General features: G+C 37.7%; 1 protein-coding gene across 2 annotated transcripts in view; it reads left to right on the forward strand.

Annotated features, from left to right (window-relative positions):
* Positions 1-814: 814 nt before the first annotated feature.
* LOC106719900 (T-box transcription factor TBX20) overlaps positions 815-24,272 on the forward strand; it is a 28,091-nt gene continuing 4,633 nt past the window's right edge. For both annotated transcript variants that reach the window (XM_014514377.2, XM_014514378.2), the window contains exons 1-4: positions 815-1,309; positions 2,969-3,254; positions 20,364-20,637; positions 20,762-20,926. In XM_014514377.2, coding sequence (XP_014369863.2) covers positions 1,048-1,309; positions 2,969-3,254; positions 20,364-20,637; positions 20,762-20,926 — 987 coding nt within the window. In that variant the 5' untranslated portion in view covers positions 815-1,047. The remainder of the gene's footprint in view (positions 1,310-2,968; positions 3,255-20,363; positions 20,638-20,761; positions 20,927-24,272) is intronic.

Genomic DNA, 24,272 nt, shown 5'->3' on the forward strand with positions numbered 1-24,272 from the left:
GTGAAATTAAAAATAAATTAATTAGTAGCCTATGAAAACAAATTTCATCGAGATACATGTAGCCTTTCTAGAGATATTTTGTAACATCCATCTAAACATTCGCATTTATAAGATTTTTAAAATATAACCTTCATGTAAACTAATATATTTATATATACAAAGCAGTTTAACTTTTCAGATTACAGCACTTATGCACGCACACATAGGTCCACTCTACTTTCATGTAACATTTATACGATATTATAAGCATATTCTTTTTACCTATAAAACATGTTTGTTTATAAAAGAAATACAAATATTTTATGTAATGAAATTAGACATGTTTAAACATTCATATTGATTTTTAAAATTCAACCTTATTTGAAAGTAAACTTTAAATATATTATCTAAAACTAAAGGCATACACAAAAACTTAAATATTAATTGGTAAAAAATTATATATTGAATCATATTGAAAACCACGAATCCGTCGACAGCGTTGTGAGCAACAAGCTTCGTTGCATTAATATTATAGTGATGTGACTGGTTATCGATACCCGTTCCGGTGCTAATATTACGATACTATCGAATCGGTTTAACGAGAGCCTTTCGAGGCGCCGCGAGCTGTTTAGCGAAAAGCTAGAGAAAAACTCCGTCGGCCGAGTGAGACGGGAAATATGCGAGCGAGAGGGGAACGGAAAGAAGTAATAAAAAAGCGGTCGTGTGGTCGTGTGTGGCGTGGGGCGGTCGCAGGCCCCTCCCTGCGCCGGTGGACGACGCCGCCCGCCGCCCGCCGTTGCCGCTCAGTCGAGTCCAACGCGCGCCGCCGCACCGCTCCCACGCTCACCACGACGTCGAGCGCGCGGAAAAAGTTTATCACTCTCACGAAACTTATGATCGCGGGCGCATCGCGCGAACAACCCTATGAAATACAAAACCCTCTAAGAAATAAAACGTGTTCTTAGTAAAACAACTTAACTGTGTTAAATAATTTATTTTGAGGAACTTTTCGTAGTGTTAAACAGTCTTATTTGATCGGTCGGTAGATGATGTCCATCTGTGGCGTAGATGGGATGTCCGGACGGTGACAGGTCTTGGGGCAGGCTGGGTGCAAACGGCGAGGGTCCGAGCGGTCTGGGTGCGCGTGTCGCCGACTGGATGCTGCTGCAGCGCGAGGGCCGGGAGCGGCCACCGGCCATGGAGGAGGACTGCTCGGCGCGGCCCTGCGCCACCGACTTCTCCATCGCCGCCATCATGGCACGAGACCGACAAGAGAGACGGGAGAGGCGGAGGCATAGGGACCCAAGAGAGGACACTCTGACGCCACTTGGTAAATACATTCAAAATTTTCATACTAGATCATCGAAAATGTACCGTAAATAGATTTGTTATATTGATCATTCATCATAATGCAAATACGTCCATTTTAGCCTATTAAACTAAGTTATTGTTATAAAGCATTTGATGAGGCTTTGATGTAAGTGATTTTAACGTTTAGGTTATATATATTATGCGATACTCTAGAACAGCAAGTTAGTGAACTGATACTATTACAAAATATAATTCATTAATGAGTAGTTATAAAACCTTTCTATTTATGTGTGTGCCCAGGTGAATTTTAATATAGCGTGCATAAAGTTAATAAACAACCTCGGCTTTGTTACTTCTGAATAACATAGTTTGTGATGAAAGAATTACACAATTGAATGAGTAATGTTCTTGAATGTCCGCTTTACAAATAACAGATAAACAAGGAAAATACATTTTGTTAGTAATGTCAAATGTGGGAATCAAAATACAGAGCAATTTAATACGCTCTTTCAAAGTTTAGGGATTCGTTATAAATTAGGTAGGTACCTAGTAGGTACTAGTCGTAGAATTAGACTCTTGTAATTGGTTTATTAGGTAATGTCTTTGAATGTAGACACTAGTCGTATGCCCCTTTCTTTTTTTTCAATACTGCTTAATTATAGTTCCATTATGAATCTATTTTATTAAAGTCTAAAGAGCCAGCACCAAGTTGGAATTTTTTACTTTAATAATTTTACATGAAAAAACACATTTTCTCTTCACTCGCTGTTTTGTGGTGGAAAAAAAATATATATCTTCAACTGATTTTAATGTAACGCTACAAAATACATATTTGTTATTCGATTTTTGGTTTATAATTTACTAGCTTTTTCCCGCGACTCCGTCTGAGCGAAATTAAAAGAAACTTAATAAGTAATAAACTAAATAATCGTTCTACATCTGTGCCAAATTTCATCAAGATCCATTCAGCGTTCCGGAGATATCTTCAAACAAACATCCATCCATTCATCCATCTAAAGATTCGCATTTATACGAGTAATATTAGTTTGTATAAGATAGTAAGATTTTCATATTATATTATTTGAAAAAGTATTTGTCAGGGAGAAATATTATGTCCAACCTAAAAATGTCTTTAAAAATTCTTGTTTCAGAATTGCTTTATGATATTATTTAAGAATAATTATTTAATAATTAATTACGGTCACTTTTAAATGTTTAGGTATTAAATGAAAATAAAGAATTATTTTAAATGACAAATCTACACGTCACTAATTTACAAAAACTTAAATAATGAGTTATAATATTATAAATATAACCAAATCTTTAACTTGACACTTCACAACTTTTATTAAATCTAAAAAAAATGACTGCTAAACTAAAAAATCTTCGAATTTCAAAACGTTATCATTGCTGTTTTTTTTTTTTTTAAATAGAACAGAGAAATTAAATTTAAAAAGAACCAAGTATAATTAGCCTAAATCATAATCAATTAATTTTAGCTTTACTTTGGGTATCGACTGCAGTGACTGATGAGTATTTGATATTTTCGTCCCTCCCATCTTATTTGAAAAAAGGGCAACAATATGTACGAATACACTGCAGTCACGGCACGGCGGTGTCACGGCAGTCGAGACCCACAATTAAAGGCATAATTTTAAAACAAAATATTGTATTCTAGAAAAGTTTGTGGACGCGACCGCGTCAGCGTCGGGATCGCCGTCGCCGCCGTTAGCAGAGTACGAACGGGATTCCCCAGTGGACGTATCCTCAACGTCAGAGGCGGGGTCCGCCAGCGGAGCGCCCGGTGGCTCGCGAGCCCTTTCGCCCGCGCCCCGCAACCCCCAACTTACGGAGAGGTGCTCCAGCGACGAGATGAAACACATACAGTGCCACCTCGAGACCAAAGAACTGTGGGATAAATTCAATGAACTAGGCACGGAGATGATCATCACCAAAACTGGAAGGTAAGTGAAAAATTACTTACATTATCTGTTCTGTTATATTTAGTTTAGCTCTAAATCATTACGAAGCACAATTGTACATACCTACATATGTTACCCGCAACAACAATATAGGGATAGTGCTTTCATCACACTTCCATAGCAGTTAATAAATCTACCTCTACTAACGAATACATAGTACCTCCAAAAGTGGTAAAGCGATTTTGAAAAATGATCGTGAAAATATCGCATTTGATACTCGGTTTATTTTACTACTAGGTGTATTTTCTTCTCATCCTTTATGTTCAAATACAACACAATAAACTCTAGTTATTCAAATGCAGGACTTGTTCAAAAAATTCCACATTTGTGGTGTGGTGAATTTCGGTGTGAAATTAAAAACTGTCTGTGGTAGGTAAGCCATCGGTTAACGAGATCGATGCAGTGAGTGCGAGTTGACGATAAGGTAGGTGGCACAGCGCGACCGATACGCCTCGCGGACGAACAATGGCCAATCTACCGCCGTCGACCGCCGGCGACCGTCAGCCACCGCCAGCGGCCGCCGCTGACCGCCACCGGGCGCGCTCTCCACTTTACAAATGTCCATTCAATTACTCCGATTCGAGAACCTTATTGATTGAACTTAATAGCTGGTATAATATACATTTCCTTGCAAATCTCACCGGTCCACTGAAAGCCTTGGAAAAAAGTCAATTCTTTGGTTATTGTGCTGGCGATATCGCAGTGAGCTGGGAAAGGAGAGGGGCGTTATCGCCGCGGCGTAAATCACGATGACAGCTCACCAGTCGTGACAAATTTGCCAATACATTCCTCTGATTATGATTATGACTACCACGCCACGTCATTACATTAATAAAAAATAAGTATTATTTTAATGATAAAATAAAAAGTTTTCGCTTTAATAACAAAATATGATATGTTAGTTACTTTTTTTGCGCCAAACTCGAAACTATGGTTGTAACTGTAAGTAATGATGTGTGAAAAATATATAAATTAGAAAATCGTAATTCATTTTAAAATGATTTGGTATATGTACATCATTTTTGTACAATTTTAAATGATCATATTTAGTTTTTTAAGTAACTTATTGAATATCAAAGAATAAAGTAGCAATGTAATTATGGTACATTTTAGTAACAACAGAAAACCGATTACTACTTTCAGCTCTCGAGTAAGATAAAACAGATAGATAAGACTTTTAGATAAAATAGATGCAATAAAACCGTAACTATTTTTCACGGGAAATATTTTCACAAGTAGTGTAATACAGTAATCAGCAGACTCCGTACAAGGAACGGGAACAACACAACCGCGCCACTCCGCGCCGTGCGAAACAATGCCCGCTCTTTCACGGACTATAAAACCGTATTAATACCTCACTTATTTATTACTTATAATGTTCTCGAGTTAACGACGCCCCGGCCATTCGCTTTTTTCCACCATGCATCATAAAATACGACATCTGGCATTATATTCCGCACTTATTTACTTTTGAAAGAAGCGGCCCGGAACAATCATACGATGTGTTTCAAGTAGCTTGCTTACAGTAGTGTTGAGATTGTGAATTAGAATGTTTATTCGATTTTATAGTCCATAGCGCTCTGGGCCAGATTTTTATGACGCCCTTTTTTTTCTATGCTTTGGGGGGGGGGGGGGTACCAGGGTTATGTGAGACCTGTGGCGCCCCTTTCTGTCCAGCGTCCTGGGTGACTGCCCAAACGCGCCCTCTACTAATACCGGCCTTGTACGTAGGCATCTTTAGGCAACAAACAACTAAGACTTTAAAATGTGTTTAGGCGAGATGACTAAAGGATCTACATCCTCTTAATGCAAGAAAATTTAATATTAAATGACAATAGAACTTAACAAATCCTGTTTCTATCTTCTCGCTCTCGCACATGTGCATACATTTTCTCTCACTGATAAATGTTATCTGTTAGTATTACGATCACATTATCTTCGCTTTCGTCTCGCTCGTATCACCATATAAAGAGACGAACTCAACAAAGGGGATTTGAAAAGTCGCAATAGGAGACAATTTGCCACACCGTCACGCGAGCTTACGCGTTCGCCCCGTCGATTAGCATAAATCTCGCCAACTAACCGTCACAAATGAGCGACGGCGGGCGTACACCGATATCGAGGCGACTGCGAAGCTATCGTGGAGCTATTGCGCAGTTGTAGCGAAGCTAGCGCGACAAATCGCGACCGACGCCCGCCCACATAAATCAGCATTATCTCGCGAGATAGCCGCTCTGACCCTCCCGCCGTATCACGACGAGCCCCGTGTCATTCGAAAAAATTAATGACTCGGAAAAACGATTCGCTTATGAGGGATCTTTCAATGTAATTGAATTGGCCCGCAGAGATCTGGTGAATTGTCGCGAGCGCATTGTGTCGAATCAGGTGCGTGATTTACTTCAACGAAAGGGTTTTTCTCCAAGATACTTTTGTTCGTTGAATTAATATTACCATTTCTAAACCTAAAAAATCTAGTGATTTTCCATTAAAACACTATATCCACATGCTTTTAATTAATATTATAGTAAATTCTGTATCATCCATTATGGGAAGAAATAATCCAGTTTTTATATCTATAATAATATTTTTTTCCATTTCCATGACACATAATTGTTATAGTAAGGGTTGGTTGCATATTTATTTTTAAATTAATATTCTGTTCAGTAAACGGCGGCGAGAAGAAAAAAGTGGATATTAAATCCGAGCGCATTAACTGCATTCACCCTCGGAGATTATGATAACAGGCGTAATAGAGTTATGCTAGTTTCACACAAGGGCTACACAGTGCGGCTGAATTGTAGGAAAGAACAGTACTGCTGTCATTTTAAAAGACAACACAGTACCTACTGTTTCGCCAGTACGTGCGCGTTCACACAATATAAATACTGCACAGTCTATTGTTCTGCTTCACTGTGTTACCCTCGTGTGAAGCTAGTATAATGCAAATACGTCTGTCTGTGGTTCGCCTCGCATGCTAATCTGGCGCGGATCTAATTCGTCCAGCCACCAAACGTATCTCGCTTCGCTTTAGAGTACTTTGTCGCGTCGCATTTTTCATCCCCTGTGTAAATATTTTGATGTGTGTCCTTCGTTATAAATCCAACAGTTTTATGTAGCACATCTGAGCCTAATTTTTTAGGGTTTAGAGTGTGTGGAATTAGTTGTAGGGAAATAGTATTTTTTTCATGATCTATATCTATACTAATTGGTTTCAACTATAATTATTTAATTATGAGAAAATTTTGAAAAAACGGAACGGAGCTATAGTTTTATTACTGTGTGTTTCGTTATGATCGGTTTCGGTTTATGGCCGTACTTGTAATACGGAGCTTAACAAGTTTGATGTAAGAGTAACCGTGGGTTTCACAGATCAAAATCCCCGTTTGAAATATATTGTTATCTCTGTTGTGTTAAAGATAATGACAGGGATGACAATATGTTTTATACAGAGACTTTGGTCTCAGAAACCTATGGCCTATCTTGATGTCTTGTCTACTAACCTGGCATTTGTATTACGTATTTCGTTTAATAACAGCTAGTTGTAACACTTCAATATTAATAAATTATCTATAAATATGCCAAACTCCGTCATATCTTAAACGATGTTAAATTGAATTTGAAGGAGATCTTGTCAAATATATTAGTGTAATTCTAAATGAGCTTATATCTTTGGATTATAGTGAAGATGTTGCAATGTTGCCAACATACGAAAGCTCTGTGATCATGGACTTGGCAGAGAACGGACTAATTTGATTTACTTCTCACCATACTTCTTAATATAATGGCGGCGAGTGTGATAAATGTTTTTTGTAACTCTTGAATATTTAACCTTTGTAAATTCTAACATAGTTTTTTTCCACCAAAAATTATGATAGCATTTGACTTTGATGTCTGCATGTTGGTAGAACAAAATTTCGATAATAACTTTATCTTAAATAGAGAATTTAAAAATCTTTACAAATGTAAACACGAGTCCTATGAATTGGTACCACTTATTATGAGTTACAATGACAATGTAAGTAATTGAATCGTTTGGTAAAATTTCAAGAATACGATACTGTTTGTTTAGAAAAGCAAAGTTCTAACTAGGTTCTAACTAGATTCTGACTAGGTTTAGAGTTCGCTTTTTATTATGATTTAAACTTGATTATTTATTGTTACTTGTAGTATTCAGAAAATGTAACTTAAAGTTAAGAAATGTTTGATTTTTTTTGTGCCTTTTTTTCAGTTGTGATTTTTTATTTAATATATAGAGTAGGTATAAACACTCGATACCATTTTCTAAATTGTCCATAATTTTATGTGGGAAATTTAAATTACTTAACGAAGTGATAAAATTAATATCTGAGTTCAATTCAGTTAGTAACGAATACTGTTCAATTTACACAATGGTAGCATAGAGCGCGGTGTACGCGTACTGCATCGATAGCTGGCTCGCGGCTATTTGTCCACCATTGTTCTGTGCCGACTGCATTGACTGTACTAACTGCGACGGCACAGAGTACCCTGACGACCCAGTTAACAATAAATAACGAGCCAGTTAACAACAAATGGATTTGATGAGATCGACTCGCATTTGTTTCATTGATCTTCTTCAGCAATTTCTTAATATGTGTTTTTTATTATTGAAGTCGACAGTGTACTTTATTATTATCACGTGTCAATTTTTACAAATCCAGTTAACGTAAAGTACCTAGAAATAAGTAGACAATAGTAAACTGTTATTGCAACTGAATTTGTAATATAATCGCATGTATATTTTATAGAGCTTTTTTTAGCTTACATCCTACTAACAAATCTCAACTTTTAGCCAAACAATTTTTTATTGAATGAACGTTTACTAGAATCAAGTGCTTCTATAAAATAACAAAGTTTAAATCATTATTAATTGTTCAATTTAAAACTAAATGTTAAAAGCGTAACCTGATTTAGGCGATCTATTTCAAATAGGTGGAGCTGGACATAGGGAATAATCGTCGATTTTTCCCGCGCGACTGCCACGCCGCGCCGGACACACCGCGCAGCGCCATCCGCCATTTGTTGTGAGCGCACGATAATTGTTGATATACGCCCGCGACCCGCCACTGTAATTGTCAACGCTTAATCTTCTAATTGGCTCGCATTTGCCAATGCCAGCGAGTCGCGAGCGTGCACGAAATCTCGAAAGTATAGCGCGCAAAGTTTTCGAAGTAATTCAGAAGTAAAAAAGTACGATTCACAAGTGCAAGTTGAAATGGCGTTTAGGAGCGAAGCGAAGTCGGCTACCGGCGGTGAGGAAATAATTTTGTGTTTTATCGGGCGCGAGGGGGTGCGAACGGGAGGAGGAGGGTGACTTCTGATTTATGAGCGACATCGCGCCCGAGGTGGTCGCGCCGATTGCAAGCAACTGGCATTGTTGACACTGCTTACCATGACCGCTCGAGTCGTGCGAGGAGCAAAATAATACAACGATACAAAACTTATACTACTAGGTGTCTACACTTACAGTTCCTACAACTCAGTAGTCATATTCCCACCTAGGTTGCCACCTATTGTGGTCATCGTTTCAATTTGAGATACAAACGCGGTATTGATTACGACAAATAGCGAAATATAAATTAAACATTTATGTTTAAATTATAATATCAAATGAATTTTCCAAACAGTAATATTTCCTGGAACATTGTGGCTCAAAGTGCGTTAAAATTTCATCGCCGGCAAAGTTCGCGGACATCTTAATGTCATTTCAATTCAAAAGCTAATTTCAGTGAGATCCTAAATGAATCGAGAAGGTCGCGGCTCTCGGCTCTCGGCTCTCGGCTCGCACGTTATTTAACTTGTTCTTTAACTTCCAACTTTAAATTGAAAATGCCACCCAAACTCTTTACGGAGTCGGAGTCAAATTTTGAAGTTTGCCGCTGAATCGGAAATTTCTTTATAAATATCTTATTAAGCTTAAATTCAGTTGGTGTCACGCTGCCGACACTAATTTTATTCCTGAAAGACGGCGGTGAGGCGGCAGGGGAGAGACAGCCACGAAGTAGGGTGGGGGAAGAGGGGAACAGCGAAAATGTATGCAAACGGGAAACGCGGTATTTGACGGAGCCGAAAACGACAAAAGAATTATAGAGATTGTCTGTCCCCTTGCGACGCGGCGCGGCGGTGAGTGTGGCGACCTGTCCCGCCCCCGCGACATCTTGCGAATTCACTTTGCTTTGCCTTTTATTAAGAGATTACCTGATATCTGTAGGAAGTTTATCTCCTTTTTAGCTACTTACATTATGACAACAAACAGAATGTCTTTTTTTTTTCTTTCAAAATGATTGAATGAAAATGATCATATGCTTACAATATTTTTGTAATTAAAATTCCTAACAATATATATGTCTTAGATTAAAACAAATAACAGTTATGTATATTTGAATATTTATAGAAGGCTTTTAAAACAATGATAAATAATTTTAAAGTAACAAAATTATAACTTAGCTACTCGTATATATACCTATGTTTATTAAACCACACTGTGTTTAATTCAACATTTAGCTATAAATGCTATGAAAAAATTACAATGTTATACAGTCTTTAATTAGAGGCACATTAAAAATCTAATATTTCAACCCTATTTGTTTTATGTGAAGAGAACACATGTAGGGTAGTTGTAACGCAACGTGTAATAGATGCGTGATTCATGTAAATGTACCCTTAGTGAGTGTATCGCGAGGTAATCTCTTCCCCCATCCCCCATCCGATAGGGGGGTGCCGGGGGAGAGGAGCTATAAACTAATTATGTATACATTTTCGTAGCCACTTATTTACATAACCACGGCCCGGGCGCCGCTTTCATCGTGAATATTTCATTCGTAATCTTTACTTTGACGGTTTAATATGACAGACATTTGGTTTTGTTCTTTTGTAACTTTTAATTTTTGTCGTCTTCCCGCTACCCTTTGTTGTTGGCTAGAGTTGACGCCTTCTACTAATAATAGATGATTCTCAAATGATGTTTTTATAAACGTTCAGGAAAATCGTGGAACCTGTAATTTGGTATATTCGTAACTGTAACATCGCCTGGTGTTTCCCGTGTGTTTGTCAACTGTTACGTAAACGATAGGTCTTTAGTTCCAGGGTTTGGACAATATATTATTACATATCATACTATTAACTCTATAAAGCAAAATCATTTTCATTTATAGTCCAAAATAGTGATAATAGTTAGTCGTTCGAAATCAACATTTATCACATTTAAGACTTTACGCTCGATGTGAATTACGTGAGTTATGTTACGAACTAAAATCGATGTCAATAAAACGCAATAAATAACTCAATTACCAATCCCTGCCGTTTTCCTAATAAGTGCTACTGTACTTAATAACAGGATGCGAATAAATAAAACGTATTAGTTGGTAATGAGCGCGTGGCCGATGGCCGAGCGTTTCACGAGTATTTATACCGCGCCTTCTCACGAACTAATTTATGGAAGTAAGTACTCGGAAAATGTTTATGTACAGTCACTTTCGTTCGCGGTATTCCAGTTACATAAAAACCTTTGCACTTCCCAAGTAACATAAATTCTCTCCCTTGTAAATAAATAATTAACTTATTAAATATAGCAATAAAAAACGAATCTGGTTTAACACCACTGTAACCCTGACTACAGTTTGCTATAGCATTTAAGTTTCAAGATATGTGACAAGCTCTAACAATTGTTACTTTAATTTGGAATACCGACAATTGACGCGACTGTACAAACTCTAGCTCCCTTCTCCCTCGTGTGTTGACATCCGGTAGGTATAAAGCTGCATGTATGTACGCTCAATATGTAGTCTATTGTAATTTTTATTTACTCGCTAACCGCGTAAATAATGGCCGGACAGTGCGGTTGTAATGACTTCAATGTGTATTACATTTAGAATGGGGATGGGTTTGTTCTATGCATTTAATGGACACGCTATTGCGAGGTATATGTTGATAATAATCTTAGGTATAATTCTATGTTTTACTTATATAGTGATTTGCTATTGATTTTAAATATGTGACGAGCGATGGCAGATATAATATAATTAAATAAAAAACGTTTTCAAAAAAAATTTGTCTGTGACTTTGTTGTTTGTATTACCGTTGGTTTCTGAGACCAAAATCTTTGTATGAAATATACTGTCATCCCTGTCATTATCATTGACAGAAAAGAGATAACAATATATTTTAAACGGGGATTTTGTTCTCAAAAACCCTCGGTTAATTAAGGAGCTTCTTTTCTAAATATAAATAGTTTCTTTATATAAATCTTATCTCTGATCTACTTTATTGTAAAAACATCCTTTGCTGTCTATTGTCTTGTAGTCTTGTCTACTAATCAGAACTATCAAACGAAAAATTCATAAAAGTCCTGGTGGTCATATACGAGTTAACAGAGGCAATAATTGTCACCTTCGTGGTTAATAGATGGCGCCAGCGTCCTTCGGTGAAGGAATGTTACAGACGTATCAGTCAACGCACAGATCCTAGAAAGCAACATCAAAGAAACACGAACTCAGTATTGATGACTGTTATTTATTTTTACTCTGTTAATTATGACGTTTAAACTTTGATAAGTTAATTTTATGTTTTGTGTTGGACTATATTTTTTTTTATTGATTAAATAAAACAATTATTAACTACAGTTATCGGAGTAATTGAGATTTTGTGCATTATTCCTACAAAGGATATTTACTTAATTATGTCCAAGAAAACATAAAGCAAAACATTTCTAATCTAAATACGAACAAAACTAATTAATTTTATAAACTGTATCGCTTATCATCTGGCAAAGGTCATGACACAATCAACCTCCATCGTAGCGATTACGAACTCTGAGACCAAACCCCGCCCGTTGCGCTGACATGTTCCGTTTTAACAGCCCGTACGTGCCTCCCCCGGCAACCCCCGGGCCGTCCCCGCGCTCCCTCGAGTTCCCCCGGTAACCCCTCCCCCGGCCCGAGCTGACGACATTAGCAGCCGCAGACATAGGGCACGTCCCGGCCAGACGTTGACATACGTAGCTAAATGTACTTAGCTATAAAACCTTTGTGCTACGAATCAAGAATTTGTAACGGTAACGAAATAGGTATGTAGTTTAAAATACATATAATTGTCTTATTTAGTTGTTTTAACTTAAATATCGCGTATTTGAAATGATGTAGTTATTTATCTTTACGGAATTATAAAATGCATTTAAAAAAACACACACAAACTCCATTCGAATAAAAATGTATGGACATAAGTTACATTATTTTCAACCGAATAATTTTTAATATTATATAAATAGAAACTTGAAACATTAATACAAGAAATGTATATGTTAATTTTCTAAAGCATTGTTAAGTTAGGAACCTGCTTACACTTTCCATATCGTCGCTAAACTTCCCAAATTCGGTGTCGACTTGCGAAATTCCACGCAGGTTTCGCAAATGTAACCACAGGTGTCGCTACGGTAACGTTGTACCTTAAATTAGAGGCTTCGTTGGATTAGCAGGCAATTATGCCTGATTCTCGCCGATTTTATAATGTAAATCGGAGCCAGTTTTACAACGGTGTTTTATTGCGACGGAAATATATCAGCAATAAAAAGAAATGTGAGCGTGTTCTGACACAGTGCGTGCAATGTGACACCATTAGTGCAGTAAACGCGGGAACAATGGGAACAAAACGAAGTGCAGGAATTTGTCGCGACTACGGCGAGTGCGACTTGCGAACGCATCGTCCGTCTACGATCGAATCACTTGCTGATGAGTTTTCAATTTACACTAGGTAACAATCTGATAAAAAAAACTAAAAGTTTAACGGTTACAATATCAGTGTTTGGATTTAAAAGGCTAAAACAATTTTGTCTAACGTTGTGCAAGAACTAAAAACTTTTAGGACCGAAAAAATATACAGTATTGTTAATAATTACCAAACAAAACAATTATTGTTAACAATTATATTAATCTTTTGTCACTGCATCAGTTTAAAGTCTTTTTGAAAGGCAGCTAGTTGATAATTCATGTTATTCTATACAAGCAAACATACTGAATCAGATAGTACTAATTCTTTCAGTGCGATCAAAATCTACATCTAGAAAATGTACTTACGTTCGTTTTGAATACAAGTACTGCGTTTCCGGTACTAAAAATATTCTAGTTCTAATGCCACGGCTACACTATCCCGATAAGGCGGAGATTTTAGTCGTTGCGATACATCTCGACAAACAATTCGTCATTTCGCGATTCATCAATACAAATGCGAGGTAGCGAAATTTTTACGATGTGTGCACTTTGTCTTAGATCTTACACAAAGTTCTTAATGACAACGTAACACGAATCTTCGCGTACTAACCCGTAGTATAAATATACATACTTCTTATGCTTTTTTCATTGTTTATCCGCTACTTACAGTGTCTCTCGATTTAATACGATTGGTTTACTTTCCTGAAAAAAGTGTAATAATGCAAATTGCCTATGAGAATAATTTATTACTTCAATTCACTCACATGTATTTTCAAATGAACGAATAAATAGTAGCAAATATTATTGTGTCATTGTAAGCATAAGGGGTAAATGTTGCGCTTCTGTCGCCTTCACCACGCGACCCGCAGCACTTTAGTGTGTCATTATCGCGACGTGTGCAATTAAAATTGTACGCTCAAGTAATATTTGTTTAAAATCACTAATTAGATAACCGCTAATAAATACTTTTATACACGACATCTGCTGCGCGGTCGGCGCTCGCCGTATGCATTGTAGAAATGTTTCGTTTGTTCCACACGCCCCGGACAAGTTGTAATTATCTGTTCGTGTGAACATGGCCTTAATTCAGAATGCATACCTTAATGCAGCAAATATATGTTTAACCCAAGTTTCAATCGCAACAATGACTACAATACGATGTTGTGTTGCAATAATTAAAAAAAAACTACAACAAATTTTTCAAGTCACATATGCAGCTTAATGTGATAATTACAAAGGCACAAGTGGAACAAACAAGACTATTCACCGTGTAATAAACCAAACAGTCTACAATCAGACATTTTGAGCCTCAATTTTAGCAAGTCATAAAGCGGTAGAGGCGGCATAGCACTCGTTATCTCGCATCTTGGCACGTCTAGTTCGTATTGTAGAGATATTAATCAATTAGAATTGACAAAATCGTGCTGGTGTCGAAAATATGACGGTCGGCATGGACCTCCCAAGACGAGAAGCGCACCCGACGCACCCGACGTTCTCAGCTATCCCGCTACAACCACGCCTTCTCATCTCATTAACTGACTCTAATTCACATCAATCTTTCACAAATTCCTTCACGCGTGCTGCCCTCAAATATTTGTTGGTGATCGCGTCTACATGGATACATTTTTTGTCTACTTCTGTGTGTTTTTGCTACTATATCAGGCAATTTTGTAAGTCTAAATGTTGGTCGAAGATGATAAAGTACTCTCAAAAATGACATTCATTCTGTGCTGTGATGGTAACGTTCGTTAAACTTTCCAGAATTTAACTCATCTAAGAAATAATTTGCAAACAATAATTTTGTTTGTCAATTTTCATTTACAAATTCATATTGAAGCGAACTATGACACGCTTCAACAACTCATTAAAGACATTCTTTGATACCTTGTCAGGAATCGAATATCAACATAAGCGAAACATGGGCCAGTGATAACTGGTTTAAACTTTCAAACGACTGTCGGATGCGGGGAGCTTGGTAGGCGACAAATCGTGACGTTGTCTCGCGCCGGCTTCAAATAACGTCTCAAGCGAGCTAAAGAACATCCATCATGAGACGAGCGGCGTGACGGGCCGCGGAAAAACAAGCCCGAAGTGTCAACCAGTTGACTGAAAGCATAACGATTCATTATAGCTTTGCAAATATTTAAAGGCGAAGCATTAAGAGGCATTAAAAGATTCACCTTTTACTACTTCGCTTTTAAGTAATGAAAAGCTATCTTGAAAGGCAGTGCTTCCATTTAAACTAATATATTTCAGATTTTTTATGTTACACTTATAATAAATCTAGTTCCATTATGTTTATGTATGTTTGTGGGACCTAATCTAATCAGATATAAATCTGTGTTTTTATGATATAACAACATCTGTTTAAAATTAAAATGTCAATTTCTTTCTTCTATATCGAGTGTTATCAAAGTGAGTTTTGTACATGAGTTTTAATAGTTAAAATTGTTATCTCTTGCAGATTCGGTTTACGTAGACTTATGATAATTTCCTAGAATTTACAGCCTTATTTAAAGCCGTAATTTTATATTTTCTTCCTTTTAATTTTTCCGAACAACTTTTGTGTCGGTTAATATTTATAGTTAAAACTAATGGAGTTGGCATTAAAAATATCTTAGCTAAGATAATTATTAGACCACCAGCGTTGACCACCACTGAAGTAATGTGTTTGCAGATTTCTTAGTTTTTAGCACTAATTCCCAATAACAGCATCGACTTAAAGGATAAATTCCGTTACTATAGACAGTAGAAATTTCTAATCAATCGATTTCCTAATTTACTTCTTTTTCTTTAATTATTAACGTTATTAGAAATCTACTTACTGATTATTTTAGGAGAGCGTCGGTGGCTCAGGGGTTAATTTAGCACTTGATTTGTAATCTCTAGGTCCTGGGTTCGAATCCCGCCATGTATCAATACGTTTTTCGATTTTCGATTAACATATGTACATTTATCACACGTTCTTACGGTGAAGGAAAACATCGTGATGCAACCCGCACAGTGTGTGAGTTTTGGGCGAAAAAGACGGCGACGGTGCTCGCCACCCGTCACGTTCCGTCCCCCGAAATGGCGAAAAGTGGATTGTGGAGGTTCATTTGGCAACACCAAATGGAAGTCCTTGATCTCTGCCTACCCTTCTGGGTTACAGGTGTGAGTTGTGTTGTGTTCAGTAGATAATAATTTACAAGTGTCTTGATAAAATTATATCACAATCAAACAATCAGCACAATAACAGTCACAGAGTAATACATCAGCAGAGCGCGCTAATGAGCGCCGGCGGAATCCGCAATCTCGCGCCATCTGCCTCTAATCAACGATTGGAGTTAATTAAATCGCGTTGGCAATATGGCGGCAGGCATAATTGCTATTAATAAAGCGCTTTCCTGTATAATTGGACGGCGGCGAGCGCGGATTGGCCGGACCCTAATCACGACGTGATAACACTGCTCTAATGGCGAACGCTGCGCCTATTCCATCGAGTCACAGAGCCTTTGCTTTCACGTTGTGCTGCTTCCGTCGTTAATATAACATTAACCATTCTTAACCTAACTTTGCAATACGTTAATTTCATAGTTTTGCTCTTAAATTCTAATTTCTCACATTTGTGCATTTTTATTGATACTTTTCTAGCGTTATTTGGTGATAACATGCGTCATCAAAATATTAAAGAATAAGAATTGATTTCTTTTGTGGTTGAGCTTAGAATCGTAATCAACGTTTGGGAACCTTTAAGTTTTAGATTTTTAAATAGAAAAATAATATAAAATTATCTTTTAAATCAAAGAAAATTATTAGAATGCAAAGTAAACTAATGATATAATTATCATAATGCAGTCTGCGAATATCTTTTGAACTTAACAAAGAAATGTTTTAAATTACAGCTTAAATATTTTGATCCAATTATTTCCTTTGTTTGTTTTAAAGTGCTTCAGTTAAACGATATAAGTCATCCTTGAAAGTAAATTGCACATTAAAGATTTTGATTAGGATTCACGCTTGGAGGAATGGCGACCGTGCGTACGACGGAGAGATGCGCCGCCGGTTCGGACCAATGATTGACGACTTAGCACCTCGGTGCGTCACTAATTAAGCCATGCGTTGCTCGTCTCCAGCCATGCTCTGTGCGCCTGCGCATCGCAACTCTACCGCATTAGCAGTGTAAAATTACATTAAGATTGCGAATCTTGCTCGTTTAACACCTTTTTTTTATCAGCCATGTTAATTATATGGTGGTAATTTTACATTAAAAAGTTCATCTAATATAAACAATATTATATGTCACGATACTAAACTTTTTTATTGACGAGTTTTTTTCAAGATATGTCGTTATTAATGTACAAATAATAGTTAACCGTAGATAATAGACGTAATACGCTAATGCACAACAAGAGAACGCATGGTGTTAACAATGATTTAATATTTAACTCCGTTGTAAGATAAAAACTGATTCATTCAACCAAAAACTGACGAAGAGATTGCTACAAAGCTTGCGAAACAATGTTGTACATGTGTCGAAGAATGAGAGACAACTTTACAAGCATACATATCCATTTGATGTGACGCACATAAAAATAAGACGTTTGTGAATAGATTTACGAGTTACATCTAAGCCGGAGTCGTAGACATCGACTTTAACAATGTCATAACAGTAATGAGGACGACTGTAAACGATCGCCCCCTTATTTCTGTCTTCGGTATATGCTCATTAAAATCAGGGAACGCGTGTTACTTGCTCCTTTTGCTCGCAGTCGCTTTTCCGCTAACTTTCGGGTGGTAGAATGATGGACGACGTCGGTGGTCATATATCATGGCGGTAATATATATCGCAACGTGCGTCGAGTGTCGCCATTAACGCATGCGCGCAATCGCCCGCGCCTTCGAGAATGCTATAAGAAGCGGCTCACAAATCGACGCGTGCGACCACAGCTTTACATGCATAAATCTTATTAATGCTGTTCTTATTTTTGTCACTGCCTCGACCTGAGCAATCTTTACACGTCTCCAGCTCTCCTTTGTCACTCCCAGGCACTGCTGGCATAACGACGTATAAAATTTCTATTGCCGAGGACGCTAATCAATCGTATTGTAAATTATAAAAATCGTATCGTAAATTACCGCCGCATACAAGGTCAAATAAACGACGCGTGTGGTCGAGGAGTTGATTGAATACAATTCAAATGGAAGGTCAAAAGTCGCGATGGCGCATCAGAGGATTCGACGATTCGATCGCAAATTATCAACTGCTTTCCCCATTTGGAAAAGTAAGTGGCCGCGGTCGAAGTGCGCCACCTCGGAGAGCTACGTCTCGACTCGCGCCCACAGATTTGTTGTTTCCTGTCTCGCCGCCTGAATGGCTACCATTTTGTGTCGAGTAGGAGATTGTATTTCAAGCGCCCGCTACCGACACCACTTTTTGTGTCACACCGTTCTGTACACAACGAGTTTATTATCTTAATCCTTGTTCCTATACATGGTCTGTTTTTCGTTACTAAATAAAATATATTGGTTACATTTTTACTCAAACAATATTTTTTATTAGCTGTCTCATAACCTTACCCTTGTTAACGTAGGGTCGTACGTCGATAGCAGGAAACCGCAGTTATGCCGAGGAGTGTAATAAGAGCCATTACTTGGACCAACCGCAAGCAATTTTACTAACAGTAAACAAAAACGTCTGCCTTTACAAAAATGTCTACCCATTCATCTTTCTCCAACGGGAGACGTTAAAGAATGTCTCCGTTAAGGAGGGGAAGGGGAGCGATAGCTTAGAGTCACAATCGCATAAAAGCGTTCACAATAACCCATACATATATGTACGCAGACGGTGACGATAAATGTTATACGAATTTCGACTTTGTCATGCGGCTGTGTTTTATTACTTTTTTATTCTAAATATTTATTATTGCCGACAGTGTTTTGGGGTGGGGGAAGGTAAGATATAAGTAACTGGCACTGTTTTAAACTGCAGAGGTGCGGTATATCACTACTCACTAGATACACATACATATTTTTTATTTCGTTCATGATCCCTTCTTTATTGCGGTGAGATCCACTTTCGTTACTTTATAATAGGTAGGGTACTATTTGATATAAATTATGGTCTCTATGAAACTACAATCTAGATGGCGTTGGGTTCTATATTGTTTGGATACATAGACAAGAACACTAACCTTTAAAACCAAAAACTGTTTCGCTCAGATGACGCTATTAGTTCATGTATTCTGTAATATACACAACTCATAGTATTATTATATCTTGGTTATATAATTTTATGCTAAAAGTATTATATTTATTTGTGCTATCAGATCGCTGAGAGTATATTGTTGTGCTAATTGGTAGCGATAATTCGCGATAGCCTCTGCTCTAATGAGAGAATGTCGATTGGAGTCGGTCTCAGGTAGCAATAATTTCAGCTCAACCAAGTAATTGTCGAATAATTGCGTTAATGTGAAAATTTACGCCTTAACATAACAATGGAGGTAGGAAGTGGACACGGCGAGTATAAATATTTAAGACTTAAACATAAGTTACACGAGGTTTTGAAAAATCAAAAAAGAAAAAAATAAAGCAAAACTTTAATAAAAAAGGCAATTTGCACGTCCAGTTTGAATCTTCAACAAAAATGTTTTAAGCAACCAATGAAGGCATTTTTAAGTGTAAAAGTAGGTACAATTTATATTGTCCCCTAAACATAACGTTTAACAATGAATGTTCCATAAAAATTATTACTAAAATTCTAAATCAACTATCTACAGAATATTCTATAGACGTAGAAGTACCAATTGTTTTATATCCAAGAAAAAGTAATGTTGATAAAGCCTGTTCTTTCACTACTTCATTTAAATATATAAAGTTTCAAAATCCATCACTTCGTATTAAAAATCCAATTTAAAACTACTAAAACGATTCTCTCCACACTTCGATAGAAAACCATTTGATTTATTAATATGAGCATTTAATGATCCGCCCTTTTTAACCTTGGTACGGTCGTATAACTTGTAATTCATTTTAATATCTACGTTTAAGACGTAAACGTGGCATTGAATTAAATACATTTTATAACTGCGTTATCAGCAATAGTATAAAAACCTAAATTACTATTATTTGTATAGTAGTGTAATTTTAAGTTATTAGGACTATAAAAAACGAAATAACTTCTGTATTGTTTTTGAATATGAAACAAGTGAAAAATCAATTTCCAGGAGCGACAGTGACTAATTGCATAATCTATTTGAATTTATTTAATTTCTTAACGGCCCGTAGAACATCAATAATCTCAATTGTGTTGTGGAAAGTTGAGGCCAGTTGCTTGCTCGGCGGTTTTCTTTGCTATAACTGTAATATGACCGTGTGATTGTTGTTACAGACGCATGTTTCCGACGGTGCGCGTGTCATTCGCGGGGTGTAGAGCGGAGGCGCGCTACGCCGTGCTGTTGGACGTGGTGCCGGTGGACGGCAAGCGATACCGCTATGCCTACCACCGCTCCTCTTGGCTGGTGGCCGGCAAAGCGGACCCGCCCGCGCCGGCGCGCCTCTATCCACACCCCGACTCGCCTTTCGCCGGTGACCAGCTGCGCAAGCAAGTCGTCTCCTTCGAGAAGGTCAAGCTCACCAACAACGAGATGGACAAGAACGGTCAGGTCAGTACATATTATTAATTTTCTTAATTTATCTAAGGCCACTTAGTTTTAAAATCTCATTTGCCATTGTTTATTCGACATGGTTTTGATAACATCTTATAGATTAAATATTTTTCCTCTCTAGTTGGTGCTAAATTCAATGCACAAGTACCAGCCGCGGATCCACCTGGTGCTGCGGCGGGAGGGTGCTGTCAACGCGCCCATCGTCGATCTTGAGCAGGAGGAGTTTAAAACGTTCATTTTCCCCGAGTGCGTGTTCACCGCGGTCACCGCCTATCAGAATCAATTGGTAAGTGTCATCAAACATCTATATGATAATAAACTTGTCTAACAATTTATTTGGCGTGTCTGCAATCTCGTTTCGATCATTCGATATCTAAAATAGATCAGAGAGATAAATGCTGGGGATGGCAACGCCATCGCCCGACTATCGACGTTTTCTATTCCTGTCACGCTAATTGCATCTCGCTGAAAGGTATGTCCAGTGGAACAAAGGGAGGTGGCACATCATTTTTTGTGCACCGAGCGGCCACACGCGCGTCCACCCGACGACGGACGGACGGCGCGCCTGACGCGTGCGCAATGGTGACGATTAAAGTTTTCAGCCGCGCTAAATATAAGTTCTCAGATGCGCTGCTAACATCGGCCGCCGCAAGCGCGCCACGCACTTTGCTAATGGCATTGCCTCGATGAAAGTTATCGACCCATCAAATGTTGCCAACTCTTCTCTTTAACTTTACAGTTAGATTCTTAAAATTAATAAAGTTTTCGGTCTCATCGGTATTGAAAAAGTGAGAGTGTTGTTAATTTTGCACTTATTTTTGCTATTTTTATTCAAGTTACTAACAAGGTAACAAGAACAGCGCTTGTCTCTAGGCACACCTTTTGAGTTATTCATTGTCACGGTTTTCCAACCAAAAACCAACATATTTCGTGACAGTTAAAATGTTGGTTAGTGAAATCGCTAATCGCTTCGCTCGTCAATCCGCTTGTCGCCTGTCGGTCGTTGCGGCGGGCGGCGGGCGGCGGGCGGCACTGCGCGCTGCCGCATGTGTCGCCACGAGCAATTAATTCTCTGTCACAAGAGCGTTTGGGCGTCTCCGAGCTCCTCGTTTTGTTTCGTCCCCGCCAGTAATTAGGACGTTTTGAGGTTCATAAAGGAAGCGTTACTTTATATCGACAACGCAGTACATAAATCTTCATTCGTTTGTTAATTAGCTGTTTCGAGTTCTACAAACAGGAGTAGCGCTTGTTTTTGTCTTAAATTAATTTATAATATTATGTCGGTGTAAATGGATAATTTTCGGGTCTTCACACACGAACACGGACGAAGATTTGAAATAGTAACACAACACAGTACACACTGCAGCTAAATTAAATTGCTTTTAGAGGACGGTAGACAAAGGTCGTCTAAATCGCTCCCTCAGGATGGTATTTATTGATACCAATTGAATGTAATGCTTTCACAGATTTACTACCCGCCGGTGGTTGAGCTGCTCAGCAACAGTTCCCTGTTTTGCGATATACAATTTAAAATTAATCGATAATTTTTTCATTGAATTCTAAAATATATGATACTGTCTATAGATTGTAGAATTTCGAAACGTCTACGGCAACTACCTCAGAACGTAAAGAGCGTGATATCAGAAGTTCGATCGCGACAAGAGAGCGGCGGACGAGCGCGGTGCGGGCGGCGCAGGCGCAGTTCTCGCTCCGATTTGGCTGACGTCACCTCCTTGACAGCTAAAACATTTGTCGAACTCCGGAGATAGTGTCACTGATAACGCAATCCCTTACAACAATAAGAATACACTTAGCATGTTTGCACCTGCGCCTCGGACAAGATCGATACGTCTCAAGCCCGCACAATTTAAATTCCATACAAAAAAGGCAAATACACTCGATCGTTCGGCCACAAACGTCATAGAGGCTATTTTACATAGATACGGATCTGATATGACCGATTAATCGTATAATGTTTGAATTCTTTGGTTTCATAAAAAAGTGTCACCATGTTTTTCTGATCGTACGATGTTTGTCATATCAATTTGGAATGAAACATCATTATTCGTTTTTACTACTTTGAACGTTGATATAGGAGATAAAATCGGGATAAAAAAATGTGTCGTGAATTGAGTTTTTTGTGTGCGTTCGCCGTGTGAGACGGAACGTCGCCGTACCGCGCCGCGGGATGGTTTCCCTGGAAAACGCCACGGCCCGTCCCCGAGACCCGACCTGCTTCAATATTTAACATTTTTACACCCACCACACTATTGTCGTGTTGTGCGTTTTGTGAACGCTCCTTTGTCTGAAATTCGAGTCGCTGCGAGGTGACAATGTTTGTTAGAGTTTACGCATTCTCAATGCAAACAATGCGTTTTTAAAAAGGCGATGACTTGTGAATTTGTTGTGATTGATTATTCCGTAGAGGATATAGTTAAAAAAAGTCACTCGAGAACCAAACAATCATAACTGTTCAAACCCATAGTAATTATGTTTTTCCAGTCTATGTTCTACATCTATCAAACAACAAATTATACTTCCATCTAAACATCCACATTTATAATATTAAATAATATTTTGATTTTCAAATCAAGAAAATCGACGTAACTGCTACAATTTCAAGTTGCCTTCTCGAAAAGTGCATTGAGGGTTATAGAAACATTAAATTTTAAATAAACTTTAATATATTTCAACAACATTTACCGATTTTAAGTTTTCTCTCATAGCATACTAAGCGTCAAGTGACTTGAAAAGATAATCACAAAATCCTATAGGTCGAATGTACACATACAAGTTCACGTAAACACCTTCAATAGATGCTTAATTGAAATTTATATCTCATTTCTCAGTATCAACAATCAATATTCTAAAATCTCCAATCCGTATCTATTCGTGCATTCATCGTCCACAAACGAGTTCTAGCTTCGACATAAACGAACAATATAATGAAGGAGTAAAGGCAAACACAATTTCAATAACAAAGGGCATCCATGACAAATAAACATATTTCACGGGCCAAAATGGCTGCGGTCAGGTGTCACGAGGTGGCCCCCTCCCCCTATCCGCCTCTGCCCCTGACGCACCTCTTTCTTCGATAATCGATTTAGTATTTCGTGAATGATGCTTTTTATTAGTGTCAGCTAACTTTGCTGTAGCTTATACTTTTTTTTCTCATTAATGTCTTTTTTATATGCAGATTAGTGTGGTGGCAATCAAAAGGTTGACAATATAATGCAAGCGATGCTACATAACAAATTGTAGATTTGATAGAATAATTTTCATTATTCATGTTTATTTTTAAATCTTATTTATCTATTTAGGTGCTCGTAGTCAGTATTAGTATCATAGTTATAACCATTGTTGCACCGAAACCCTAATAATTGATTCCTAACGATGTTTCTTGTGAACTGCGATGTGATCTTCAAGGTTTTCTGCTTGGAACATGATTCAGTGTACAGTTAACAAATTTAATGGTCACATTAAAAGCTAAAGAAGTCGCAGTGTCATTGCAAAATGTTCATTATTCAAAGAATAATATGGCGCGATAACACGAAACCCGCATAAGTCAAAAATACAAGAAGTCAACGTTCTTGCTTATGAGAGGATTTAAAATAATTTACCACGTTATTATT

Source organism: Papilio machaon, chromosome 1, assembly GCF_912999745.1.
Source record: "Papilio machaon chromosome 1, ilPapMach1.1, whole genome shotgun sequence".
NCBI classification, from domain to species: domain Eukaryota; kingdom Metazoa; phylum Arthropoda; class Insecta; order Lepidoptera; family Papilionidae; genus Papilio; species Papilio machaon.